General features: G+C 40.3%; 1 protein-coding gene across 11 annotated transcripts in view; it reads left to right on the forward strand.

Annotated features, from left to right (window-relative positions):
* Window positions 1-2,852, forward strand: part of chl1b (cell adhesion molecule L1-like b) — a 69,916-nt gene extending 67,064 nt beyond the window's left edge. For 10 of the 11 annotated variants that reach the window (XM_046342818.1, XM_046342824.1, XM_046342827.1 and 7 more), the window contains 2 exons: window positions 760-832; window positions 1,897-2,852. In XM_046342818.1, the coding sequence (XP_046198774.1) occupies window positions 760-832; window positions 1,897-2,104 (281 nt within the window). In that variant the 3' untranslated portion in view covers window positions 2,105-2,852. Of the gene's footprint in view, window positions 1-759; window positions 833-962; window positions 1,054-1,896 lie in introns of all 11 variants that reach the window. The other variant, XM_046342826.1, reaches the window with a different exon arrangement.
* The last annotated feature ends 10,327 nt before the right edge of the window (window positions 2,853-13,179 follow it).

Genomic DNA, 13,179 nt, shown 5'->3' on the forward strand with positions numbered 1-13,179 from the left:
AATACAAATAGGCAAAAAGAAAAATGAGCAAAGAGCAATTTCTCAAGCAATAATTTTGCTAGGACTGTCTGGAAGTGGTCTGAGTGGAAAGGGGAAAACTGGAAACTAGCAGTTATTGGCAGAGAGGTTTGGAAATCTCTTTCTCATTGGTCTAATAACTAATTTACCACCTGGTGATGTCACCCGGCAGGCCAAAAAATCCATCCCACCATAACAGACTGATATTTCAGGCTGTCTTTTCAAACAGCTCTTACATTAAAATGGCATCGTCACCATTTTCACAATTTCAAAGTAGCATTCCAACCTGTGTACAAAACATTATGAACAGGCTTTTTCTATGGCATAGACTGGTGAAAGCTATGATCCCTTATTGATGTCACTTGTTAAATCCCCTTCAATCACTGTAGATGAAGGGGAGGAGACAGGTTAAAGAAGGATTTTTAAGCCTTGAGGCAATTAAGACGTGTGTGTGTGTGTGTGTGTGTGTGTGTGTGTGTGTGTGTGTGTGTGTGTGTGTGTGTGTGTGTGTGTGTGTGTGTGTGTGTGTGTGTGTGTGTGTGTGTGTGTGTGTGTGTGTGTGTGTGTGTGTGTGTGCGCGCCATTCAGAGGGTAGATGGGCAAGACAAAATATATTGTGAAATTTAAATTCAACATGTGAAAGCAGTCATTTCACCTAAATTTTTTGTAAGGGAATGTAAAAAAAACTGTCATAGAATGTTATACATGGTACCCTAAATAATTATCTTTCTCTCTGAGCAGTAAAGGAGAAAGAGGACCTCCACCCAGACCTTGAATCCCAGGGTATGCATGATGACACCTTCTGTGAATACAGGTAAATCACACCTCCAACCACCATTGCATCGAGAATTCATTGTACCCAATGTTTTGAATTGTATCACATCACATAATTAATCATCATATAATCATATAATTCTATCTGTGCATTTCTCCTGATTTAAAAGAAAACCCCACATGCATGAGCTATACACGGACCCTCACAGACATCCCTGTTCGAGACATGCGATGGGCTGAGTAGCATGTATGCTTTAACATGTATGTGGTAAACAGCAACTGGTGTTGTTGACAAATTTGTGATGTCGATGTGGTATCACCCTATATGGTGCATTGTGATTAGGTAGACGTGTGGTGGTAGAGCTCAGCTCATTAGCAGTAACAGCCTCATTGTTCAGATGTTACTAATTGTTTCTGAATGGAGCTCAATGAAGGATGGCTGCCTGGCCGCAACACAACCTAGCAGGAGGCTAAAAACCAATCTGTGTAATTGAATGCAGCTCATCTCCGGGGCAATAATATCTGTGCTCAATTCATTAATCCTCCACTGGTCCGATTCAGAACACACTCAAAGAATGCAACTCAGAGACCCGCACACCACTCCAATCAGTAGTCTCACACTCAGAACCTAAATTGAATCAGAAGTAGCCTAGACATCTTTCGCCATATGGTCACAGTAAAGTTGAGAACCAGAGTGGTGTGTGTGTGGTCCTTAAAATATGTGGCCCCCAACGTCAGACCAGGGGAAAGCACCTTTATTGTATGTTTGCTCCAAAATCTGAAGCACACTATAATTGTACACTACAACAGCCCGACATCCACATCAATACCCCGTCTTCTTTAAATCATCCCATTCATTGTCACATACAGTACATGGATATACTGTACATGTAGAGTTGAAGTACTCTTGACATATTTGATCATTTTTCCTCTGTCCATCAGTCAGAGGTAGACATTGCTGCCAGAATCACCCAAGCTCTTCATTGAAGCTTTATGGGTTCAAACCTGCCTGTGTCCCTGTCCTCACCAGTAAAGCCTATTGAGTTAAGCCATGAGTGAAATTAGGTGGATTTTAAATCCCCTGTTTTTGTGCCATCGACACAGTGACAACGATGAGAAGCCACTGAAGGGCAGCCAGCACTCTCTGAGCGGACAGATCAAAGCAGAGGACAGTGGGGACAGCCTGGTGGACTATGGGGATGAGGACGCCCAGTTCAACGAGGATGGCTCCTTTATCGGCGAGTACGCTGGACGCAAGGACAAAAGGGCGTCCATGGAAGTCAAAGGAACCACCAATCAGAGCAAAGCGTAAGAGAAAGGAAAAGGGGCCATCATCCATCCTTAGGACAACACTTTCATCAGACTGGTGGAGGGGCGGGGGGCGGGGGGGGGGACTTAATAAAGGAAGTACATGACATCCATACCAAGCAGAATCTCATGTGAAATGTAATTTGTCATTGTCAGCTACACTGCCATCTTCATTTTATAAAGCTTGTCCTTTTATCAAACTGTAACAGAATGCGTCATTTCGAAATGTATATATTATTGTATGTGTGGAGGTGTTTTATATTACCGCAATTCAGTGAAAACCTTTGAGGCTTTTGCATTTTTTTGTCAAATGCAACAACTGTTTGTAATCCACTGAAATATAAAAGGAAGAAAATAAGAACTCCAGTCCACATTGCTCCTTGTGTTATACTGCCAGGTCTTTTAGCAAACAACACGTGTATGTGAGCATATGATGTCTGTCTTGATCAGTTGAAGCAAATATTATTGACATTTTATATTTGAAATGCATTCATTAAATATGATTTTAATATGTGTACAAAAGCTGTTTATTAACTTATTTCCTGGTTTTATACATGACAAAATAATACAAAATGGATGCCTCAGTTTTATCACATGATGAAATACACAAAAGACCCAAGGCAGGTGGGTCGTTCCACTTATTAGGTGCCTTTTGAGTAGTGTAATTTGGTAAACATATATTTTTTTACCTCATTTTAATATTCTGTCATAAAGACCAAATGTTCAACTTAATAAAAAAACACTTTTTCCCATCTCAATGTTTTTTTTAAATAAAACTATAGTAAGTGCCTATTAAATGCCAAATAAAGTAACAGGGTTGACCGTAACAGGGTTAATCTTAACTTCATCTAAAATCAGCCATGAATCAATCCCCTTGTGACTGGGGGGAAATAAGCTTGTTGTGTGCAACAGGGAGCGGCAATTGAATGCAAGCTTCACAAAGAAAATCTAATTATTAAAAAAATGGCTCGCCTGTTGATCTATGTGCTACAGGGTTAATGTGTTATGCTCGACTCGCTCAGTTTCCTCCACAAAAGACCAGGAAATGGCCAAAAAGAGTAGAAACGGCTCACCTCCATTTACACTGTAATTTGACTATTAGATGTTCACTGTTTCTTTTGAAAAACATGTTTGAAAAGGAATAGTTTCACTATATTTAAACAAAGAGTTCAGTTCACATAACAGGGTTGACATTAAAATGACAGTTTTTTTTGTTAAGCTTAAGATGAATTACTAATCATGTGAAATAAATAATCATCATCAGAAATGAGTGTCAAAGCAACAAAATAACTAGGGCTTCACAATGATGGTGAAGACTTGGAGAATGTTGGGGTTAAGTGGATTAAAGTCAGAGGATGCACAGAGCGACATTAATTTTATGTCTATTCATATTTAAAAAATCTGATTTATTGAATTTCCCATGTGGTCGATATTGAAGGATACTTCATTTACTATAACAGGCAATTCAATATGTGTGCACAATTTCTACTTAATATATCAAAGGGACACAAAAGGCACTCATTTCATGGAACGACCCAGGTGCTCTGAGAACTCCCCTCAGTTGATAACAGGAAAGTACTTATACTGTTGTTGTGGACATTTCTGATACAATTTCCGCTGCGAGGCTGTGATTCAGTGGTTTTATGCGACAGCTTGCTACAACATGCAGACAATTATCAACCGTGTTACCGCTTGATCTATTCTAGTTCATCAAAATACCAATTAAAGCATGGCTTAATGTTGTCCCAATGTCCATAGAACAATCTTGCTCATTACAAATTGCATGCCATTTTAGACAATGCCATTCAACTCCAAAAAACGAATCACAGTCCTAAGCCTGTTTTTAAAGTCAACCTAAACGTTAACACGACAATCGCCTTCTATTGCATCTTTGTACAAAAAAAAAAAAACCATGTACAGCTATTGCATGTGTTTCAGAACGTTTGTGGATGTTTTTGATGTTATTAAATTGTTTCACTTTTCATAACCGTTGGCCATGGACTGACTGTCCGTCTTTTAAACTGTACACGTAAAGAACACTTCCACTTTAATATAAACCATTTGTGCTTTGGGTTTTGTGATACACTGAACCACCTGCAGAAAGCTTTGCAATGCCGTTATAACATCTACTGGTAGGGATGCAGTGCATGACTATTTTACAACTGTGGTAAGTGTTCTGTCTGTTGTAAATAATGCATTACACTATTGGGACATGAATGTGTATACTTTGTGTGGGGTTAGTTCTGTTACTGAAATGTAATGCATATCTACAGTGATCACTCAATTACATGTTTACCTCAAATTGTGCCAAATTGTCTAGGAGCGTCTCTAATTCATAGATTCTGGAATGCATATGTTTCTTCAGCTTTGAGTTTAGAACATGTATTGACTTCATCAGGTGTTGATTAGCGAGAGAATTTCCTGATGAAGCAATATCATATGCAGAAACAGATCACACGCCAATCATTACAGACTTCAAGTCAGAAGTCTGAGAACAGTGGGGGGGGGGGGGAAACGTTTATCTGAAAATAAATCACTTCAATGTCAGGCCTGTCTCCAAGGTTGTTAATGGGTTGTTTAAAACAACTTGTGCCTCAGGAGACTAACATGGGAAATCAAAGGGGTGGGTTCAGTCAGTGGATAAAGGAGCAGGGCTATAATCACATGGATAAGCAGAGAGTAGAGTATCACACTGCTCAGGTCATGATGGTTTACCCAGTTCCATTTACTGAACTTTACAAGTCACACTTCCTCCTGTGTGAGGGACCACATTTGTTCTTTAGGACTCAGCATACAAAGTAAATATATTAAAGAAAACTGCTATATACAGTGCCTTCGGAAAGTATTCAGACCCCTTGACTTTTTCCACATTGGGATAGGTTACAGCCTTATTCAAAAATAGATTAAATTGTTTTCCCCACCCCCACATCGATCTACAGACAATACCCCATAATGACAAAGCAAAAACAGGTTTAGACATTTTTGCACATTTATTAAAAATGAAAAAAGTTTTCAGACACTTTAATCAGTACCTGTTTGCAGCACCTTCGGCAGCGATTACAGCCTTGAGTCTTCTTGAGTATGAAGCTACAAGCTTGGCACCCCTGAATTTGGGAGTTTCTCCCATTCTTCTCTGCAGATCCTCTCAAGCTCTGTCAGATTGAATAGGGAGTGTCGCTGCACAGCTATTTTCAGCTCTCTCTGGAGATGTTCAGTCGGGTTCAGGTTTGGGCTCTGGCTGGGCCACTCAAGGACATTCAGAGACTTGTTCCGAAGCCACTTCTGTGTTGTCTTGGTTGTGTACTTATGGTGATTGTCCTGTTGGAAGGTGAACCTTCGCCCCAGTCTGAGTCAATGTTTATCAAGGAGCTCTCTGTACTTTTCTCTGTTCATCTTTCCCTCGGTCCTGACTAGTCTCCCAGGACCTGTCGCTAAAAAAACACCATAGAGATGGTGCCAGGTTTCATCCAGACGTGACACTTGGTTTCATCAGACCAGATAATCTTGTCTCTCATGGTCTGAGAGTCCTTTAGATGCCTTTTGCAAACTCCAAGGGGGCTGTCATCTGCCTTTTACTGAGGAGTGGCTTCCGTCTGGCCACTCTACCATAATGGTGCTTGGTGGAGCGCTGCAGAGATGGTTGTCCTTGTCCTCTATCTCCACAGAGGAACTCTGGAGCGCTGTCAGAGTGACCATCGGGTTCTTGGTCACTTCCCTGGCCAAGGCCTTTCTCCCACGATAGCTTAGTTTGGCCGGGCGGCCAGCTCTAGGAAGAGTCTTGGTGGTTCCAAACTTCTTCCATTTAAGAATGATGGAGGCCACTGTGTTCTTGGAGACCTGCAATGCTGCAGACAATTTTTGTTACGCATCTGCAGATCTGTACCTAGACACAATCATGTCTCAGAGCTCTACGGACAATTCCTTTGACCTCATAGCTTGGTCAATGCTCTGACATGTTGTCAACTTTGGGACCTTATATAGACAGGTGTGTGCTTTTCCAAATCATGTCCAATCAATTGAATTTACCACAGGTGGACTCCAATCAAGTTGTAGATACATCTCAAGGATGATCAATGGAAATGGAATGTACCTGAGCTCAATTTCGAGTGTCGAGTATCATAGCAAAGGGTCTGAATGCTTATGTAAATAAAATCTAAAAACCTGTTTTGACTTTGTCATTAAAGTGTATTATGTGTAGATTGTTGAGGAAAAAATATTTGTATCCATTTTAGAATACGTTTTTATAAGAGGAACAGCTATATTGATCAATTATATGGTCCCTTGGATATTCTGTGTACGTTAAAATGTTTTTAGCTGTGAATAATCCACTACATTGTTCTACCTTACCTCTAGTGTAGTGTAATTGACTGTAGGAACAAGGACTGAGCCCATGTGCTTGTGTTACTGAGGCTGCTGAGGAATGAATGCAGGAGAGGAGAGGTCAATGACTCGGAGCACAATATGAACCTATAAGTGCCCCAGTGACGCCAGAGAGAATTTTCAGACAAAGCACTCCCACAGCGTTTCATCTAAATCACTAGGAAAGTTATAAATAATGTACAACTCGGGTCAACGTCAGCATTTGCATAGACTGCCCAGAGCAGGAACAAATGGCTGGATTAAGTAGAGGAAAAATGGTCTCTCCCACACTATATATTATTTCCTGTGTCACCAGTTCCAGTTTGTTTCAGATATCCAGGTCGCAGCCACTGGAGGAGCCAAATATCCAACCTGGTCTCAGAGCATTTCATATTATTCTGTACGTAAATCCATTACACTCCATTTAGTATATGTTACGTTTTGTATGGTATCTACCCATTTGAGGATATCCATCACCCATTTCAGATATGTTACGAATTAAAATGTGTATGATACAGTTGAAGTTGTAAGTTTACATACACCTTAGCCAAATACATTTAAACTCCGTTTTTCACAATTCCTGACATTTAATCCTAGTAACAATTCCCTGTTTTAGGTCAGTTAGGATCACCACTTTATTTTAAGAATGTGAAATGTAAGAATAATAGTAGAGAGAATTATTATTTAAGATTTTATTATCACATTCCCACTGGGTCAGAAGTGTACATACACTTAATTAGTATTTGATAGCATTGCCTTCAAATTGTTTAACATTTAACAAATTGTCAAACTTTTGAGGTAGCCTTCCACAAGCTTCCCACAATAAGTTGGGAGAATTTTGGCCCATTCGTCCTGACAGAGCTGGTGTAACTGAGTCAGGTTTTTCAGCTTTTTCAGTTCTGCCCACAAATTTCTATGGGATTGAGGTTATGGCTTTGTGATGGCCACTCGTATACCTTGACTTTGTTGTCCTTAAGCCATTTTGCCACAACTGTGGAAGTGTGCTTGGGGTTATTGGCCATTTGGAAGACCCATTTGCAACCAAGCTTTAACTTCCTGACTGATGTCTTGAGACGTTGCTTCAATATATCCACATAATTTTCCTACCTCATGATGCCATCTATTTTGTGAAGTGCTCCTGTCCCTCCTGCAGTAAAGCACCCTCACAAAATCATGCTGCCACCCCCCGTGCTGCCACCCCCGTGCCCCTCCCCCTTTTTCCTCCTAACATAACGATGGTCATTATGGCCAAACAGTTCTATTTTTGTTTCATCAGACCAGAGGACATTTCTCCAAAAAGTACCATCTTTGTCCCCATGTGCAGTTGCAAACCGTAGTCTGGTTTTTTTATGCCGTTTTTGGAGCAGGGGATCCTGAGACACTGAGCGGCCTTTGAGGTTATGTTGATATAGGACTAGTTTTACTGTGGATATAGATACTTTTTTACCGGTTTCCTCCAGCATCTTCACAAGGTCCTTTGCTGTTGTTCTGGGATTGATTTGTACTTTTGCACCAAAATACGTTCATCTCTAGGAGACAGAACACGTCTCCTTCCTGAGCGGTATGATGGCTGCGTTGTCCCATGGTGTTTATACTTGCATACAATTGTTTGTACAGATGAACGTGGTACCTTCAGGCGTTTGGAAATTACTCCCAAGGATGAACCAGATTTGTGGAGGTTTACCATTTTTTCTGTGGTCTTGGCTGATTTCTTTTGATTTTCCCATGATGTCAAGCAAAGAGGCACTGAGTTTGAAGGTAGGCCTTGAAATACATCCACAGGTCCACCTTCAATTGACTCAAATTATGTCAATTTACCTATCAGAATCTTCTAAAGCCCTGACATAATTTTCTGGAATTTTCCAAGCTGTTTCAAGCCACAGCCAACTTAGTGCATGTAAACTTCTGACCCACTGGAATTGTGATACAGTGAATTTTTGTGAAATAGTATGTCTGTAAACAATTGTTGAAAAAAATGACTTGTGTCATGCACAAAGTAGATGTCCTAACCGACTTGCCAAAACTATTGTTTGTTAACAATAAATGTGTGGAGTGGTTGAAAAATGAGTTTTAATGACTCCAACCTGAGTGTATGTAAACTTCCGACTTCAACTGTATGTTACGAATTTGCAAAATGTACAATAAGTTATGAATTTGTAAAATGTATGATATGTTACGAATTCTAGCTAGGTGGCTAATGTTAGCTAGCTGGCTAGCGTTAGCTAGGCTAGTGGTTAAGGTTAGGGCTAGACTTAGCTAAAAGAGTTAAGGTTAAGGGAATGGTTAGCTAAAATAGTTAGGGGACAGGGACGGGTTTGCTAACATGCTAAATAGTTGAAAAGTTGCTAAGTAGCTTAAATTGTCCGTAATGAAATTACAATTTGTAACCTTTGGGTTGCTGGACGTTTGAATTATACGTCCCTCCAACCTCCCTACTTGTGTGTGTGTGTGTGTGTGTGTGTGTGTGTGTGTGTGTGTGTGTGTGTGTGTGTGTGTGTGTGTGTGTGTGTGTGTGTGTGTGTGTGTGTGTGTGTGTGTGTGTGTGTGTGTGTGTGTGGGTGTGGCATCGGTATGCGTGTGTCCTTAATGTTGGACGTGATTCATGTTTTTGCTGATGTACTGGCATTCTCATCATGAGGCCAATTAGTGAAATAATCAAGAACATTATGTAACTTTTTATACCTTGTTTCATTTTAATTAAATCTCTTCAAGCACACTGGAACAATTTGGGACAGTAGAAACTGTCAATGTCTTTGGGAAGGTGTAATCTTTTTAGTCAAGTTTGCACAGTCATGGTTTAATTTGTCTTTGGGACTTGAAAGGAAATAATTTAATTGTTAAATTAAATTACACATATTTTGTTGACTTAAATATAACGCGTTGTTTTTAATTAAAGACCGAAACATCTTTGCCTAACGGGTTGATTTCCAAAGTAAGTTTCCAATTTGTCCCTTGCTTGGATACTTTCTGTATTTCTGCATGAAAATAAACTCTTTCTGCCCTTCTTATTGTCTTAGCAAGAGTTAGTTACAGACCATATTCATATTAAGGTAAGGAAGTCCTGCATTACAAGTGAACTGAACTCTATGTGAAGGGTGATTCATTTAGAGAGTGGCAAAAATGGTAATGCCTGTGCAGGCCTGTGACTCTCTCAAAGCCCTGATGCAGCTGGGACATCTAAGGGATTGATCTCAACACATCGTACTTACGCTGCAAATGAATTGATCCCCAGGACTCTTGGAGCTGTCAGCAACTCACGTTGTATGAGACCTTCATTCATCAACACATTTTTCCGTGTGAGCAGCAACTTTTGGGGGAAGAAAAATAGAGCAAAACTTATCTGCATAATTCCTGCTGCCAGCACTACTGGACATTTCAGGAAATAAACGATGGTCAGGAGGCGGTTAGAGCTTTCTGAGTGTCCCAGATGATCTGAAAAGCATTTGGCCTGGCCTGTTAAAACACTATTTCTGTTATTCTGCTCTTCTGAGGGATATATAAAGCATAATTATTATATATGGTCCTGCACGGCTCAATTGGTAGAGCGTGGTGCTTGCAACGTCAGGGTTGTGGGTTTGATTCCCACCATACCAAAATGTGTACGCACACTACAATAAGTGGCTTTGGATAAACTCATTTGCTAAGTGGTTTAATTATGCTGTAATCATACTTACGTACTGCAAAACCATAAATCAACCTTTTTGGCCTAAGACTGGATTTAATCTTTATTATGAGAAGAAAGAAACTATCTATGTAATGCAGGGGATGTCAAACTCATTCCGTGGAGGGCCTAGTGTTTGCTGGTTTTTGGTTTTGCATTTCAATTAAGACCTAGACAACTAGGTGTGGGGAGTTCCTTACTAATCAGTGAACTTAATTCATCAATCAAGTACAAGGGAGGAGTGAAATCCCGCAGTCGCTCGGCCCTCCATGGAATGAGTTTGACACGTGACGCAATGACTCAGGTCGCTGAGGAGCAAAGTGTCTGCATTGCTGTCCAATTATCCACAGACCGGATGCATGCACTCTCACCTACAGACTTGGCATGAGAATTTGTGACGCTTCAGCCTTGACTTTCTAGTGGCCCTACAGTCTAACAGTAATTCCGAGGTTAATGATGATTACAGAGACATCTCAAATGTCTGGTACTGGCTCTTGATGGTGTGCAATACAAACTGTTGCAGAACGGAGTGGCTTTCTCAGTAAAACAGTTATTTGCATTCGTAACAGAGTATTTCCCCGAAGCTTTGAATGATAGGACTAGGACATCTTCACAGCATTTCTGGAGAAGCCATGAAATGACCAACCCCAGATTGACATATCTGGCACAGACAGAAGCTGTACTGTGACTCTGGTAGCACTTATTTAGGAATGTCGGCTATGGATGAACACATGGCAGGGCAAAGGTAAACGGGTCCCCTTGTGAGGCGGACAGATGGGGATATTTCACACAACTAAGATGGCTCTTGGCCTGCTCTGGAAATGGCCCAATACAGCAGCAGAGGTTCCTGCAGTTCAGACTGGGGAGACTCCTTGTTTGACCTGGAATCTCCCCACACGTCACCCTCCACTGTATGTGGATCAGCCTGTCTGTCTGTGTGGTGAGATGAGCAGCACAGTGTCTGTCCTCTAGGCACTGCTACAGTATGGCCTTCTGTACTAGAGAACAGGTCCCCCTAGCTTGTATAATCCACAGGTTTCATGAATGATAAAAAGTGTGGAATAAATAAATAAACCGGAGCATTACCATTCTACAGAGACCTGCCCTTATCACAAATGCACAAGTGGACTCGTGCTTCGAAGTGTATTTGCATATTTTACTCTCTTTGTCATTAATACGCAATGCCATCGAAAACATTTTTCCAAACCCATTTACACTCCTTCCTTTATGTCTCTATGCAAGGCTTATATAGACTATCACCTGGAATAATGGATGGATTTGCAGAAGTCAAACGTTCAGATATACACCCAATCAGGAATATGAATGACAAATACATCCCCCTGTACATTAACATACTATTTGTGGAAATGATATGCAGGAACGGGGTAATATAAGAAATGCCCAAAGCTTAAATCTAATAAAAGAAATGCAATGTATTATTTATTGATATGCTGGGGGCATTTAACAACTTCTCGTTATTGCCCTAATGGTGTTCTGCAAATCCCTGCCCTTGGTCTTCAGGATTAGGATGATTAATTTTGCCAGAGTGCCTTTACAGATGGGGAAATTTCCTACAAGTTTTTGTAAATGCAGAAATATTTTCTGTACTTTCAAGTATATCATGTCCACCTAATTTTATGAGCAATAACAATGTTAAGTGGTTGCTGTGCTGAATACTGCCAGTGCATTTCAACTGCTCAGTGTAATGCAGCACCAATGAATGTGTTTGACAAATGTGTTATCAGAAATGAATCCAAAATTGCTTCATTTACATTGCAGTCAGAAGTAATAGTGATAATGTCTAATAATTCAGTTGTCCAGGATTTTGTTTTCATCTGTTTGGTTTACAACAGGAATGGATTGGAATAAGAAGTCAAGCTTCAAGGAAACATGTAGTACAGCTCCGACACACAACAAAGTGGGCTGGCCAAATAAAGTGAAAATACTATTATTCAGATAAATAGAGCTACAGTAATTGGGCAAAACAGGTCCCTGGTTTATTGAGCCATAAATCAATTTGGTCTGCTCTCAGTGCACCAAGAGCAACATATCCCTAAAAGGGAATACCCCAAATGCTTGTGTTATTTTTTGAAGAGATTTCAATTATGTTGATCAAATCAAAAAAGCATTCACTGGTCCTACAAATACTTCAAAGTATAATGATGTTAACACATGCCAATATAATGTCTTGAGAAACAAACAACCTATATTTTAGATTTGTGGAAAAAGTCATATACTGTAGGTCTCAAATGTATTATCTAGTTCTTTCTCTGGAAGGGGCCTAATCTAAGATGTTTTGTATTGCTATATCTTGTGTGAGGAGAGATGCAGCACTGCCCCTGGCATTTCAGAAGACCTACAGTATATAAAGTATGTCTAACAACTTAATGACTTGAGTGGGCAGCGCCTCCAGCTCGTCCTAGCGTCTGGCTTCTAGCTTCTGGCTCACAGCTGGCGAGGAGACCGCAAGAGGAGTGGTTCTCTGTGATCCAATCAGGTGAGGGGGCTATTATCTGCTGTGTGCTGGGCTGTTCAGCCAGCCACCTGCACAGGGCTCCCCACCAGGGGCTGTCAACCACGCCGGAGGCTCTTACACATTCTGACCACATTTTTTAAATACCGGTTACTCAATGATAAACTGAGCCAAAGTCCTACAATGCTACTTTAAAAAGCCCTCACACTAGAGAGGATCAGCTTCAGAGCACTACAATCAAGGCATTCCGGCTCGATCACTTTGACCTTCACGGGTTAAAAAATATTTAAAAAACAGTCTGTAAATTGCTATGAAATGAGGGCTGGCACAGTAATCATATTATTGAGTAATCAACAATTATGGACATTAACCGTGAATTAAAAATAATTATCATAATCATTATAATGTACATACATTTTAGGGTGGAGGGGGGATTTTAATGTAATTTTCAAAGTAACGATAGTTTATCCGACAGCAGTTTTTCATTTTTACAAGAAGAGGGTATGGTTTGTAATTTCTCAACAAGGGCAGCAATCATTTTAAAAGTAGTATGGCACGGTCAAGAAGAAAAGCTTCATTTCCTGAA

The sequence above is a fragment of the Oncorhynchus gorbuscha genome, linkage group LG03 (genome assembly GCF_021184085.1).
Source record: "Oncorhynchus gorbuscha isolate QuinsamMale2020 ecotype Even-year linkage group LG03, OgorEven_v1.0, whole genome shotgun sequence".
NCBI classification, from domain to species: Eukaryota; Metazoa; Chordata; class Actinopteri; order Salmoniformes; family Salmonidae; genus Oncorhynchus; species Oncorhynchus gorbuscha.